Source organism: Saimiri boliviensis, chromosome 15, assembly GCF_048565385.1.
Source record: "Saimiri boliviensis isolate mSaiBol1 chromosome 15, mSaiBol1.pri, whole genome shotgun sequence".
In the NCBI taxonomy this organism is placed as follows: domain Eukaryota; kingdom Metazoa; phylum Chordata; class Mammalia; order Primates; family Cebidae; genus Saimiri; species Saimiri boliviensis.
Genome location: NC_133463.1, coordinates 44808908 through 44823697, shown reverse-complemented (window position 1 = coordinate 44823697; position 14790 = coordinate 44808908). Strand labels below are relative to the sequence as shown.

The window sequence follows — 14790 nt, the reverse complement described above, 5'->3', positions numbered from 1 at the left end:
GTCTCGATCTCTTGACCTCGTGATCCACCCACCTCAGTCTCCCAAAGTGCTGGGATTACAGGCGTGAGCCACCGTGCCCAGCCGACTGCAGTATTTCTAAGAGAGGAATGTCATTTGCAGTATTCTCCTGAATGGTTTGGTCACAGAGTTCCCTCCCACCCCAACTCCTCCGATTTCAACTTTTTTTTTTTTTTTTTTTTTTTTTTTTTTTTTTTTTAAAGGGATTTCTTAGCTGAGGGCAGTGGCTCACCTCTCTTATCCTAGCATTTTGGAAGGCTGAGGTGGGAGGATTGCTTAAGGCCAGGAGTTCGAGACTAGCCTGGGTTACATAATGAGACCCTGCCTGTACAGAAAAAATAAAAAGATTAGCTGAGTGTGGTGGCATGCACCTGTATGTAGTCCCAGTTACTCTGGAGGCTGAGGAGGGAGGATCACTTGAGCCCAGGAGTTTGAGGCTGCAGTGAACTATGACTGGGTGACTGCACTCCAGCCTGGGCAAAAAGAGCAAAATCCTTTTTCAAAAAAAAGTTGGGGGGTGGGGAGTTCTCATAGGAATGTGGTTCTTAGAATACATTTATAGAAAGTTAGTCTAACATTTGAGAATCTAAGAGAAATAATTCCTGGAGAGTTATCTAAAGCCTCCCCTTTCCATTCTGCTTATTACAACAAATTAGTAATGCTTTACATTTTGTGAGTGTTTTACATATTACAAAGCTTATTCACACAGTTGCAAGCATTCTGACAACATCTGTACTTCAGAATAAGGATTATCATCCCAGTTTTGTAGATGAGGACCCTGAGGCAGCAGGAAGCAAAGTGACTTGCTAGTGACTGGTAAGTATTCCTGGTGAGCCAGGCCGAAGCTGGCCTGCTGGTTGGACCTCTTTCCTCTCTGAATGCAGTCCCTGGGCTGTGAACAACCTCCATTCTCTCTGGCAAAGCTGGGATAGGATAAGAATTTATTGGCAATAATTACTGATAAGATTGCTATTGGATTTTATCTTTCCATTTGTGGTGGAAAGCATTATGAAATGTTTGCTAATGTGGAGAGATTTCTGCCCAGTTAGAATGTCTTCTGCTAGCCTGGCCAACACGACGAAACCCTGTTTCTACTAAAAATACAAAAATTAGCTTAGCATGGTGGTGTGTGCCTGTAATCTCAGCTACTATGGGGGCTGACGCAGGAGGATCGCTTGAACCTAGGAGACGGAGGTTGCAGAGAGCTGAGATTGTGCCACTGCACTCCAGCCTTGGGCAACAGAGTGAGACTCTGCCTCAAAAAAAAAAAAAAAAAAAAAAAAAAAAAAGAGAATGTCTTCTGGATGCTCTTTTAATCACTGAAGATTTGCTTTACCTTTTAAGATGCACAACCTTAATTAGCATTTGTATAAATTCTATTTTCTTTTTGAATAATTTCTCCTCCATATTTATGTGCATTTTGAACATATTAAAACCATGTTTTAACTACAAGGAGGAAAAAACATCCCCAAATGCCTCATTAAAAAAAAAAATACTGTTAACGTCTGTGTAATTAGTAATGAAATAATGACAAGGGAGATTCGCATTCATGGGGAAATTTCCTACCTATCTTTACCTAATTATAAATTTCAGGCATATTCCTCAATTATGTCAAGCAAAAAGTTAAGTTAGAGGAGTGAAATTTTAAGGTGAAATAGGAGAAACTACCTATCTCATTAAAGCTAGGTTCTTTTAGAATCAAATGGTCATTTATGCAGTCTCATGCTTTGCCAGCATCAACAAAACCAAATTAGCATCTCACTCCCTGCAGTCTACACAGAGACTGATGCACTCACCAGACCAGAGTTGCCTGCTGTAAATAAGAAAGCTCCATTTGGTGCAACAGGAGTTCAAGAAGAGCATAATATAAGGCTTGATGATTTTGCTTGGTGCGAAAAACTCCCTTGGCAGGCTTTGGTGGCTGATAAATACACTGTAGTATGCATTTGTAAAATAAAATAAAGCTTGTGGTGCTTGATGTGTAATCATGTTAAGTATGAGGCACTGAATTTATTTTGAGAACCAATGATTATTACAGTGTGGTTACATGGCTTCATGTCAATGCCAGAAGTGAATTTGCTTAATGATTTGTGAATGGCATTTCCTTTAGAAACACTATTTAGTCAGAAGGACCAAGTGATATAGAAATGATTTTGTTTTTTTTTTGTTCCAGAAAAAAGTCAGGTCTGATTTATAATCTTCTTAGGGGATAGAGCCTCTTTATATTAAGCCATTGTTTGTCAAGAATGCAGACAGGCACTGCTGGACCCTCACGCTCTTTGCAGACCCACTTCCTGACAGAATGATCCTTTTTAGGCACAGAAAATGATCACAACAGTTTCCAAAAATTCATTGATGTGCAATAATTCTAGTGAAAATCTTTTTTTCCTTAAAAAATGCCTTTGTTATCATAAATTGCTTTCCCTATTTAAGAATTTGCTTTTTCTTACAGACTAAATGAGAGACAGCAGACAATTTGGGGTTATTAGTTGAGTAGTTATGTTTTAAACCATACATCAACACTGAATTATTTTATTACTGTGCTAACAAAAATTTGCACTGAAGAACGAAAAGGTTTATTTTCATTCTGACCTTTAAGTACAAAGGAATACTAAAAATGTTCTCAATTTAAAAAAGAAGCCAGCCAGGTGCAGTGGTTCATGCCTATAATCCCAGCACTCTGGGAGGCTGAGGTGGGCAAATCACGAGGTTAGGAGTTCGAGACCTGCCTGGCCAACATGGTGAAACCCCGTCTCTTCTAAAAATACAAAAATTAGCTGGGCATGGTGGTGGATGCCTGCAATCTCAGCTACTTGGGGAGCTGAGGCAGGAGAATCACTTGAACCCAGGAGGCAGAGGTTGCAATTAGCTGAGATCGTGCCACTGCACTCCAGCCCAGGTGGCATTGAAAAAAAAAAACCAAAAAAACCCAATGGTAAAAATAATGATTACTTTAAAATACACCTTTTTCTCCCCCTCTAAAGATTCCATGGAATTCTGCAATTTCTTTTTCCTAGAACATATCTTGGGGGTTTTTCAGGTTTATTTTTTATTTTTTGGAATTGGAGTTTTGCTCTGTCACCCAGGCTGAAGTATAGTGGCACCATCATAGCTCAATGCAACCCTAAAGTCCTGGGCCAGGACTACAGGCATGTGCTACCATACCTGGCCATAGTTTCGCTTTTACTATAATCTTGCTTTAGCACTGCCAAAGTGAGACAGGTAAATCAGAATACCTGTCTGCCAGAGACCCCGAGAAGAGCAGTCAGGTCACTGAATAGGTCAAACCCATTTCAAGAGCACCTCATCTGGTGCTATGTAAACAGAAGGTGTCAGTCGGCTGGGCACGGTGGCTCCCGCCTGTAATCCCAGCACTTTGGGAGGCCAAGGTGGGTGGATCATCTGAGGTCAGGAGTTGGAGACCAGCATGGCCAACATGGTGAAACCTGTCTCTACTAAAAATACAAAAATTAGCTGGGTGTGATGGCACATGCCTGTAATTACAGCTACTCAGGAGACTGAGGCATGAAAATCACTTGAACTCAGGAGGCAGAGGTTGCAATGAACCAAGATAGCACCACTGCACACCAGCCTGGATGACAGAGCGAGACTCCATCTCGAAAAAAGAAAAAAGAAAAGAAGAGGTGCTATCCCAGCTTGGTGAATGATGATGTTGCTGGGCAATACTAATTCATGACACTGATGTAAATTCCTACCAGGATGATCATTCTTTTGCTTTATAATGCGGTTGGAGAAAGTTTTGGTGAGGACTCAATGTATGTTCAACAAATTTATTTTAACACCTCATGCTTAAAACCAAACTGTGTGTGAGCCATATCTCAACCTCATAATTGACCATGCTGGTTTTTGAGAGGAGGTTTTCATTGGTGGTAAGTCTCATTCAGTGGTCTCAGTGCATTACATCTCAGTGAACTGCAATCTGCAGTCTGGCTTTCTTCTTTAGGGAGTGCTCTTGACAAAGCCACCAGTGATACAAAATTCAGTCCTTTTAGTGAATGACCTCTGAAGCATCAGACACTTCTCCTTAAAACATGTTTTTCCCTTGGTTTCTGTGAAACCACATTCTCCTGGTTGTCCTCTACCATTCTGGTTGCCTGTCAGCCTCCTCCTAGGCTCTTTTCCCACTGCCAATTTCTTGCCTGACGGTGAGCTTCACTGCTTCCTTCCTTGGCCATCTTCTCTTTTCACTCTGCTTCTACATAACTCTCTCATGGTGATCTCATCTACTCTCATAGATTCAAAATGTTGCCTTCTAAATCTGTACCTTCAGCCCAGATCTCTCTCCCAGAATGTGCCCAAATCTCCACCATATGTTGCCCCCTGAATGATCCTCAGGCACTGCCTATTAAAGATGTTTCAAACTGACCCTACTGTCTTCTTCAGCGACCTCAGCTCTTGTCCCAAACATTTGCTAATAGATCTCTTCCTGCACATATGTCCCTATCCCAATAAATGTCCTCCCATTGCTGAGGCACAACAACTGCCTGGAAGTCATCCTTGAAACACCCTCCTGTTCGCCCTCTCTGTCCAGCACTAAATACTCTTGATTCTGCTTTCTTTACATGTCTCGATTATGGCCTATTCCTCTCCACTGTGACCACCAAGGCCTTTTCTTTTTCTTTTGGCTGGTAAACCTAATCATAACTTTCCAGGGCTAGAATCACTTTAAAAGTGCTCCCATAGCCTCAGCATAAAGTCCAAACTCCTAGCCAGCCATAAATGACCCTTCTTGATAGATCTGCCAGTCACTCTAACTTCACCTCCTGTTCCCTGACCTTCTTATTTATTGTACTGTATTATATGAGACAAAATCGTATTGTGATTAAGAGAATAAATCTGGAATCAAAAAGATATGGAGAATTTCAGTTCTGCCAGTTAATCCCTGTGAACCTCAGTTTACTCATCTGTAAAATAGTGATAATAATATCTCATAGAACTGTTGTGGGAATTACAGGAGATAAAGCAAACACAGTACTTGTTTATTGACAAACAGTAATGCTCAATAAATGCTAGCCATTCATATGGCTATGATTGGTAGTCTTTTTTCCTCAGAGAGATAGTATACGGCCTGGGAATGTGGACACTTTTTCAATGAGGTATTCAATTCGTCTAGCATGGTACCTGATAAATGTGTGTGGAATAAATGAATGGACTAAATACTTCTATTTGATTAAGGAGTCAGGGATAATGTTATAAAAGCATATTTAAGCTGAGAGTTCTTTGATCCAACTACCTCCCCAGTCAAACAGAAATAATGCTAGGGAAAATAATTCATTAGCTCAATCTTCATTTACCTGGGAAAAAGAGGGATACAAGTACTGCAAAGATGTGTCCCAGCAAGGCAGAAAATGAAGGAGCTCAAAAAAAGTGAGTTGAATGGAGGGATGGGTGAACGAAAAGCAGCGGGCTCTCCGGGAAGATGAAGAGAAGGCCAACAGCTCTGGGGGCCTCGACGTCTTCCATGTTTCCCTTTGCTTCTTGCTAATGGGTGAAGGTCAGTGGTTCACGGCGTTTGATAGGAAGGAGACCCCTCAAAGAGAGGCCCTGCTCTTGGTGTAAGGGGCCCTTCCCTAAGCTCCATATTCCTGGGCTTACCGTTCGGCCGCACGGGAGGACTTCGAACCAAAGGACTGGTTGACAAGCTGGTTAGTACCATTGCTGCTGTCACCTTGTCCATGTCTAGTTCCTCTGAAGATTTCCTGTAAAACAGGAAGGGACATTAGTGACTGCTCACTCTGCATCTGCTGTGGGTCAGACAAGGTGTCATGCCCTGCCGCACATTTACTCCATTAACTTATTCCCAGGAACAACTGATATTCTGTTAGCTTTATTTTATAGAGGAGAAAGCTGAAGTCCATGAAGTTAAGTGTTTCGGTCAAAGTCATACAGTATTAGGAAGATAAGGATTCCATCATCCATACTTCATCTAACAACTGTTTATTCAGAGTGTGCTGTGGGCTAGACCCTGTCCCAGCCATGAGAGACACGAGGGGAACAGGAGACCAGCAAGGTTCTTGCTTTCATGGAGCTTGGAGGATGATGGGAAGCAACACACTTATCAGTAAACAAACAAGCTAGAAGGTACAAAATCATTTCTGATAAAGACAAGTGCTATGAAGCGCATCAACAGGCTAACATGACAATTCTGCCTGTGGAGGCTGCATCTTAGGTGGTCAGGAGATGTTTCTCTGAGGTGGTGACATCTGAGGTGAACTGTGAAGGTTGGGGGGAGTCTGTCCTGAGGGGCAGGGAAGTGTACCCCAAGCAAAGGCAGCAGCTTGTGGAAAGGCATGGCAGCAGGAATGTGTGGGAATGTTTAAAGGCTGACCCTAGAGTGTGAGAAGGGGAGGGCGGTGCAGAGCTGGTCACATGGGGTCTGGTGACCATGGAAGGTGTTTTGATTTGATTTTATGTGAAACGGGAAGTCACTGGAAGGCATTAAGCAGCCTAGTGAAGTAATATGATGAATATTTGTAATAGAATTACCTGAGCTGCGATATGGAGAATGGATTTTCAGAAAGGTGGAAAAGAAGCAGGGAGGCCACTTAGGAGATGATTGCTAGGAGTCCAGGTGAGGAAACTGAGGGTTGGTCTAGGGTGGGGACGGTGTCAGGAGATTCAGCAGGACTGGTTGATGCACTTGGAATTGGGACATGAGCAAAAGGGAGCAAGGAAAGCTCTCAGGCGTTGGCCGGAGCACTGACTAGAGCCATTTACTGAGATGGGAAATGCTGGAGGAGAAATACAACTAGCGGTGTTTGAAGTCCCAAGCTTTTAAAAAAATTTTAAAACTACTTACTATAGAAAGAGTAGGTCATGGGAATAATTACCGTGTTGTTAAAGTGAAGAGCTACTGGTAGTCATTCACTGACATGAAGAGGTTGCTCTGGTTCATTAGTCTTGCCCAGTTAACTCTGAATAAAGGTTCATAAGATGATGATCATGGTGACTGCAGTCAGCTTGTTTAAGCTTATTTCAACAAAAGAGGTAAAATTGAGAGGCAAAAGTTTGTGTCGTACAATGAAATCACATAAATTGTACCACCGCCTGAGAGATGAACATTTTCAAATTAGAGAACAGTTGAAGAAGCCCAACAGAGGATTAATAAGCCATATCCACAAATGAATTGTCACTTTGCAAATGTGGTTTTCATTTACAGGTGTGCTGTCTAATTTGGAAAAGCAATGAACTCTCAGACATAGAAACTTCACAGCACTGCTTCACAAAGCAGGAGAGAGAGAAATTTTTAAACTGGAGAAAAAAACCAAATGGTTCCCAATTTTGGGAGATCTGCCCCATTAATTTCATCATGAAGTTACAAAAATTATTACAATTTGGCTCTCTGATGTCTACCATGATACTAAATTATTAAACAAAGCTTATTCTTTCAATCCAAGGTACCAAGAGATGGAAATCTTTGAAATTTTCTTCAATAATTCTTCTCAAAGTACCTTTTGCTCTTTTTTAGCAAATTGTTCTATCAAAAGACAAATTACTTGTTTCACAGACTGACAATTAAAATACTTCTGTAAAGCAAGCTTATGAGTACACAATGAAATTCACTCCACACAGAAGTTTTCAAGACAACTTCATACACTTAGGGGGAAAAAACTATTTCTTCATTTGGCATACCATTTATAGATTTTTACAGTATTTACAGTTTACTAGATCCCTGTACATAGGAGTAAAGGTAATGTCAGTTTCTTACACAGACAAAGCCTCTTGAAATGGCACCCAGGAAAGAATGCAAAGCCCCTTCAGGTAATTCTGAGTGTTTTGTTGGCTCAGTCTTCCCATGTCATGCTGGTCACAGGATAAATAAAGGGATAAAAAATACCTTTTTGCAAGGAGAAAAGCTTGCTATATATCCACTAATCCACTTTGGGGCTTCTCCAACTGTCTCCCCTTCCCAGAGCCCAGCTCCAGCATCACCCAGAGTGGGGCACACCTGAGCTGGCGGCTGCCCACATCTCTTCCAAGACTGAATTAGGAGGGCTGCTGACTTCTCTTCCCAGTGGCCAGTCTGCTTTTATTCCCTTACTAACCAAAGGCTTAAGAACCAGGATAGGAGGCCTGTGCACCTGGTATAGGGGGATCACATGACTTGGTAAGGAGAGGGTCCCCTGTCTCTTCCCCTGGTTCCTACAATGACTTGCTAAATAGCCTTTTTACCTCATTCTATGTCTTGGTTTCTGGGAACTTTTTGCCCCTCTCTCAATCTGCTTTGTATCTTTTTTGATTTTCCACACCTGAGGTGAACATTTTGCTTTTGAGGTCTAATTGATAATTAACTCAAATACTGATTTATGTGTTTTCTTTAAATATGACAGTCAACACAGAATGCCATCATTATAAAATATACATTTATTTTGCATTGTAAAAATCTACCACTACATTTCAAAATAATTATCGAGCATAATAAAGAGACTTATAATGAAGAATAAAAATGGAATAATTCATATAATCAGAGTGTTTTTGGATTTGGATTACCTTTAAGTTTTCTGCTGGCACTGGAAATCACTAATAACAACAAAAAAAGTCAAAGGAATGTATCACTAATGACTCAGTTAATCTGTATTTCTCAGGGAATATTTTAATCATGCTACATGTAACATTACCAGATAATATGGCCTTGTGCTAAGTTGTGTTTTTGTTTTATCTTCGTTTAATTTCTTTTGGTACAGTACTATCTAATTACTGATTAACTGCTGTTGTAAATTCAGATCCTTATAATTAAACATGAAGAGATGATATACAAAGTAGAATTTGTTACACTTTGAGAAAACTGCTGCAAAGCCCTTCTGGTAGATTTAGAGTTGTTGAGAAAAACAAACCACTAGAGGTGATATTAAATATTCTCTCCTAATTGGAATCTGAATCTACAACTGAAAACCTTAGGAATCACATTTATTAAAGGCTTTTCTACCTTTTCAATTAAACTTTCCTCCAGCCTTACTTACTATGGGACTTAATAATATTTGGAATTATTTAAAAATATAGGTTGAGTATTCCTTACCCAGAATGTTTGAGACCAGAAGTGTTTTGGATTTTGGATTTTTTTTTTTTTTTTTTTTTTTTTTTTGAGATGGAGTCTTGCTTTGTCACCCAGGTTGGAGTGCAATGGTGTTATCTTGCCACACTGCAACCTCTGCCTCCTGGGTTCAAGCGATTCTTCTGTTTCAGCTTCCCGAGTAGCTGGGATCACAGGCATGCGCCACCACACTCAGCCGATTTTTGTATTTTTAGTAGAGATGGGGTTTCACCATGCTGACCATGCTGGTTTCAAACTCCTGACCTCAGGTGATCCGCCTGCCTTAGCCTTCCAAAGTGTTGGGATTACATGCATGAGCCACCACACCTGGCCAGATTTCTTTGAAGTATTTGCATAAATATAAGATACTGAAAACAAAAAATTGATTTATGTTTCATATACACCTTACCCACATAGCCTGAGGTAAGTTTCTCTTACCCTAGGGGATGCTGAACAAATTGTGTGTTGTATGTCTGTGTTTTGTCTGTGACTTGCCACCTGAGGTCAGGTGTAGACTTTTCCACTTGTGGTGTCATGTTGGTGCTCAAAAGTTTTGGGCTTTGGAGCACTTCAGATTTCAGATTTTGGGATGAGAGATGCTCAACCTGCAATAGAAGTATTCGATGCCACTCTATACATGATTTGTTCCTGAAGCTGACCTGGCTTCTGTGTATGAACAGGATTTCAAGTCAGGAGAACCACATCACGGAAGGGAAGCTGGCGAGCCCTGGGCTTGCTGGGAGACCGCTCAGGGGTCCCACGTGAGGGATGTGATGGAAATGGGGGCAGAGCCTTTGCCAGACCACGGGTCTGTGTGTGCCGGGCTGAGTGGTTTGTTGTACTCCTATAAGTAAAGCAAATCCAAGGGTCATTCATGATCCCTGGAGTAAGGTGATCACTCTGTATTTAAGAAATAAGTGAAAATGAAAAATATAATGGAAAGGTAGGAAATGGGAGGTAGGCTGCTCAGCTATTTTTTTTGAGTAAAGTCCCAGTTCAACCTCAAAGTATTAGATTAAGAGAGACACTGCCCCTCCATGCAGAGGTACTATTCAGTCTATGTGTATGGACCTTCCTTGATTTCTGCTGTGTTCTGGAACTCTCCAGGAGTGGCAGCAACAGTAATGATGAAGAGTATAGGTTCCAGAATGAGTTAGATAATGTGGCTTCAGATCCACTCTCTGCATTACTACCTGTGTGACCCTGGGAAAATTACTTAAACTCTCTGTTTCCTTATCCGTAAAAGAAGGATAAACATTGGCTTGGTGAGAGGATTAAATGAGAAAAGTACATGAGCACCAGCGTGAGCCTCACCCATAGAGTTCCATGGATGTCAGCTATTATAAACCTTCCAATTCCAGACTACACCTGTAGCATGTGTCCCCCGTGAAGGAGGAGAGCATGAGATGACTTCATTTGCTTTTCTTGTTTAGCACCAGCACTAGCAGTTGTGGATTTTCTTTTTGTAAAGCAGGTGTATTATTCTTGATAATGAAAAAACTGCTTAACTTTGTAAGTTACTCTGTAAGAGCTGGCAACTGACTCATGGAGAAGCAGCTGCTGGTCCCTCACTAGAGCTTTCAGTCAGTGCTTTGGCAAAGATAGTGCTCATTACATAATGAGTCTTGGCCAGACTGTCCACACATAGCCAAAGTCTAGAGTGCTTGTTTGGATTTTACGTTTCAGAGTTCATGCTTTCAATACTCATTGTTGTAGCACTATGTGCTAGGGGCTGTGCTAGGCAGGAGAATTACAGTCTTTGTAAAAATGAAGTCTACCTTCTTCGGCTCCGGGTCTGTTGGAGAACTAGACCTTAATCAAACACACACAAATAAACGTAAACTTACAAATCTGATAAATGCCAGGAAGAGTTGTATTGATTTGATGTGAACCTACTGAGGTACTCCTAGCTAGTGGGAGAACAGAGCTGAGGCTGGAAGTGAGTATGGACATCGCCTGAGAGGACGGAAGAGCTTTTGGGCAGTGGAAGAGCCAGGGCAAGGCTTCCTTTAAAAAGGAAAGGGAAGACTAAACAGGAAGTGCAGTGTGCTCAGGAGGAGCAGCCCAGGGAGGGCCTTCCATGCTCTGCAAGGGCTTTATCCTTATCTTAAAGGCCCTGGGAAGCACTGAAGTGTTTCAAGGGGAGTGGGGTTGGGAGAGGTTGGGTAAGGTTGGGGTGATGCTATCAGATTAGCTTTTCAAAAAGCTCATTTTGGCTGCTGTGTGGAAAATGAGATTCTTGGATTTGACAACCGATCTTTTATCTGAGGAATTGATTGTCTGATGACTGTGGCAGCAGGTTGCAGGATGACATCATCTACTACACGAAGAGGTAATCAGCGCAGTGCGCAGCATCAGCAAAGGCAGCCCGGCTGGGTCTCGTGCATGGGTGGGTGTGGCTGGTCTGTCCTTGAGCACTCAGCTATGGCCTGTATTATAAGCCCAGCTATTGTTTGTGCTGCAAGAAGCCTTTTTCGTGCCTGAATGCTGCCTGCTTGGAGGGTGCATATAAACACTATCTCCCTTTGCTAGCTAAGGGAGAGATGCTTTACACTTTGGAGAGCCATAAAAGACATTTATTGGCAATTAAAGTGCTGTAGTAACAAATGGAAATAAAAATGAATAATATATTCCTTAGATTAGCACTAATCTAGTTTCTTAGCAACTATTGAAATCTGCTGTCTAGACTGAGTTCAGTCACTTTTAAAAACTGTGATGGTCTTAAAATAAGGAATAATATCTGAAAATAAAATCTCTTTTACTGAAAAGGCTATAATAATCATCCCCAATCTTGGAATTCTGGGAAAGCTTTTACTAAGAGTGTGGAAAACTGGATTCAGTGAGTATTAAATACGTTAAAGCACAAAAACTTCATTTTCCTTTTAAAGAAATCTTGTAGCAAAAGTGATAAATATTAACTTTCTCCATTTAATTTTAGCTGCTATTTCTTTTAAGACTATAGGGAAGTCAGTATTCATCAAAATTGATGGAAAAAGAAAAAAAAAAACAATTTAAGGGAAGATTAGAAAGCTGCCGACTGCAATAAAGTGTTCAGTGGCCTGGATCAAACAAGATGGAAAAATCAGAGCCAATACATCATACTACATGAGGCAATATACACCAGTACATCTGAAACCATTGGTGGTGAAGGGCCATTTTTAAGAAATTTTTAATATGTCATGGATACTTTTGTAAAATACAAAAAAACAATGGCCTGTGAAAAATTTCTAAACCCCTTCCTCTTAATTTCTGTACCTGGCTCAACATGAACTATAACAAAGAGCTTGCAGACTGGCACTGGCTGGCGGTCCGCACTTGGAGTAGCATGAAGCTAGGTAGTTGCTTTAATTTCCATTAAACTTTGAAAAGACTCCCTCCTGTCCCTCTTTCTCCAGCTTTCTGTTCTAGCTTCATGGACTCTCTACAACTTCTCTCCCCACCCACTCTGCCCACTGGACCCTTTGTTTCATTGCAAACTGACCCTCATTATGACCTCGCCCTCTCCCCTTTTACCATACCCAGGCTCTCTTGTAGGCCACTCCTCCTTTCCACTGGAGTTATTCATCTCTCTACCCGAGGTGAGGTCAGGTGGGGTGCTGGCCATTCATCTGCCTCCCTTCACCCTCATGCAGAAGCTCCTGAGTCTTTGAGGCACAGGCCATGCATATATCTTGTTCTTCCTTTTCTATTTCAAGCACTGACCTTCCTATCAGCACCTCTCTTCCCTGATATTTATAAGATACTTTGGCATGTAAGTTACAGCCTTTATTTTTTACCCTACCTGGAATTATGATCCTAGGAGATGTACTTAAGGCAGCCAATATCCTAACTTCGTAACTGTTGTCTCCTTAACCCACCACCCCCAGCCAACATTTAGCAGAGTGCAGAGCTGGAGAGAAAAGACATTGCAGTCTGACAGGCAGCAGTTTAATTCCCAAAATCTCCGTTTACTAGCTGAGTGCTTTTAGGCAAATCCTGCAGCTTCACAAAACTTCATATTCCTCATCTGTAAAATGGGAATGGCAATAATACAGACCTCAGAGGATTGTGGAAGAATTAAATAAGATATGTAAAATATCTGGCATATACTAAACACTCACTAGTTATTATTATCCTCCCCCCTCACTTTACCTAAAACTGTTATTTCAGTGAACCATTCTCAGGATAAAAACCGAATTTTACTTATTTAAGTATTCACATGTAAAATAACATGAAATCTTGGATTGGCGTGCATATGCTGCAGTCTCCCACACCCCTGTCCTCAAAAGTGTGAGTTGGGGACAATTACATGAAGTAAGATGGACAAAATGCTGACAACTGTTGAAGCCAGGGGATGGGTGCTGAGGGAATCATTAGACCATTCTCTCTACATCTGTGTATATTTGAAACTTCCGTAATACGAATTAAAACAAGAACGCAGTATGAGCACACACCTGGATTTCAGCAGTCACCTGCCATTGCTCCATCTCACTCTCCCTCCCCTTTTCTGTTTAGCTCCACTCTCCATCATTGCATCTGTGCCTCCATCTCCCAGGGACAGCCAGTCCTTGGATTTCTCCTTTCCTCCCAGGCAGCAGAGCTAGTACTTCTGACCCAGAATAGCTTCCTGCTGGCTACTGCTTTCCTCCAGCCAGGTCCACTGGTGGCTCCGCAGGGTGCTCCTCTCACCAGCATCACTGAATCTCTGGCTTAGCTCGCCTTCTGCTCCACTGGCTCAGAAGAACCAAGCCCTGGCTGAATCCTCCCGGGCTGCTCTCTACTGTCCCACCCCAGGGTGGTCAGTGCTGATGGGGAACAGTGAATGACTCTGCTGGTCGGGCCCATCCTCGGCACATAACCTCCCTGCACTTGGCCTCAGCAGGACCTTCACCTGCCCTCACTCACCACACCTGCCCGCTTCTAGTCAGGATTCTGCCATATCTTCACCTCTTTCTGCAAGGTTCAGCTCCTGCCAACCCAAGCAGCAGGTGGTCTTTCCTCCAAGATTATAGAGAGAATTGAGACCTCTAGGCACGGCCTTTGTCACACTCTGCCTCTCTTACCTTCTTGCTTCAGTCTCACAGGGAGGTTAGCGTGGCGTTTTGCCCTTTGAAGCCTCCACCTGTGCTGTCTATCCTCATCGCTCCGATTCCCACTGGCCCTTCTCTATTAACAGCCTTCTGTTTTCTCCCCACTTACATGTAGGGGACCAAACAGGACTGGACAGAGAGGTCGGAAAGAAATGAGGAGAGGAATCAAGTGATGGCAGATACAAGAGGGTAGAGAATTTCAGAAAGAACAGGTTAACAGTATTAAATGATACAGAGAGATCAAGCCAGATCAGGACACACAGGGAATTTAACTTGATTCCCTTGAAATTAGCAGCAAGGAAGTAGATGGAGTTTTTAGCAGGAGTGGAAGCAGACTGCTGTGGGTTGCAGGGTGGATGGAAACTGGGAGGTGAGAAATTAGAGGCAGTCATTGTAGAGGACTCTTTAAAGATCTTGGCCATGAAGGGAAAGGAAACATGGTTCTTTGAGGAAGTTAGTGTGTTTTCCTGTTTGTTCTTCAGATGAAAGGAACTCTAGCATATTTAAATGCTGATAGGAAGGACCTGGTAGGGATGAAGAGGTTGAAGATACAGGAGAGAAGGGGTGAGAAATGGGCAAGGTCTTTACTGGGACACCATGATGAGGGTCCTGGGCTCCAATGGAAGTAGCTTTAGACAAAAGGAGGAGCAA

At 42.1% G+C, this 14790-nt stretch overlaps 1 protein-coding gene across 1 annotated transcript in view; it reads right to left on the bottom strand.

Moving 5' to 3' along the window:
* Positions 1–14790, bottom strand: part of ZNF704 (zinc finger protein 704) — a 237108-nt gene that overhangs the window by 57412 nt on the left and 164906 nt on the right. Inside the window, exon 3 of the mRNA XM_039464620.2 lies at positions 5635–5738. Within this exon, the coding sequence (XP_039320554.1) occupies positions 5635–5738 (104 nt within the window). The remainder of the gene's footprint in view (positions 1–5634; positions 5739–14790) is intronic.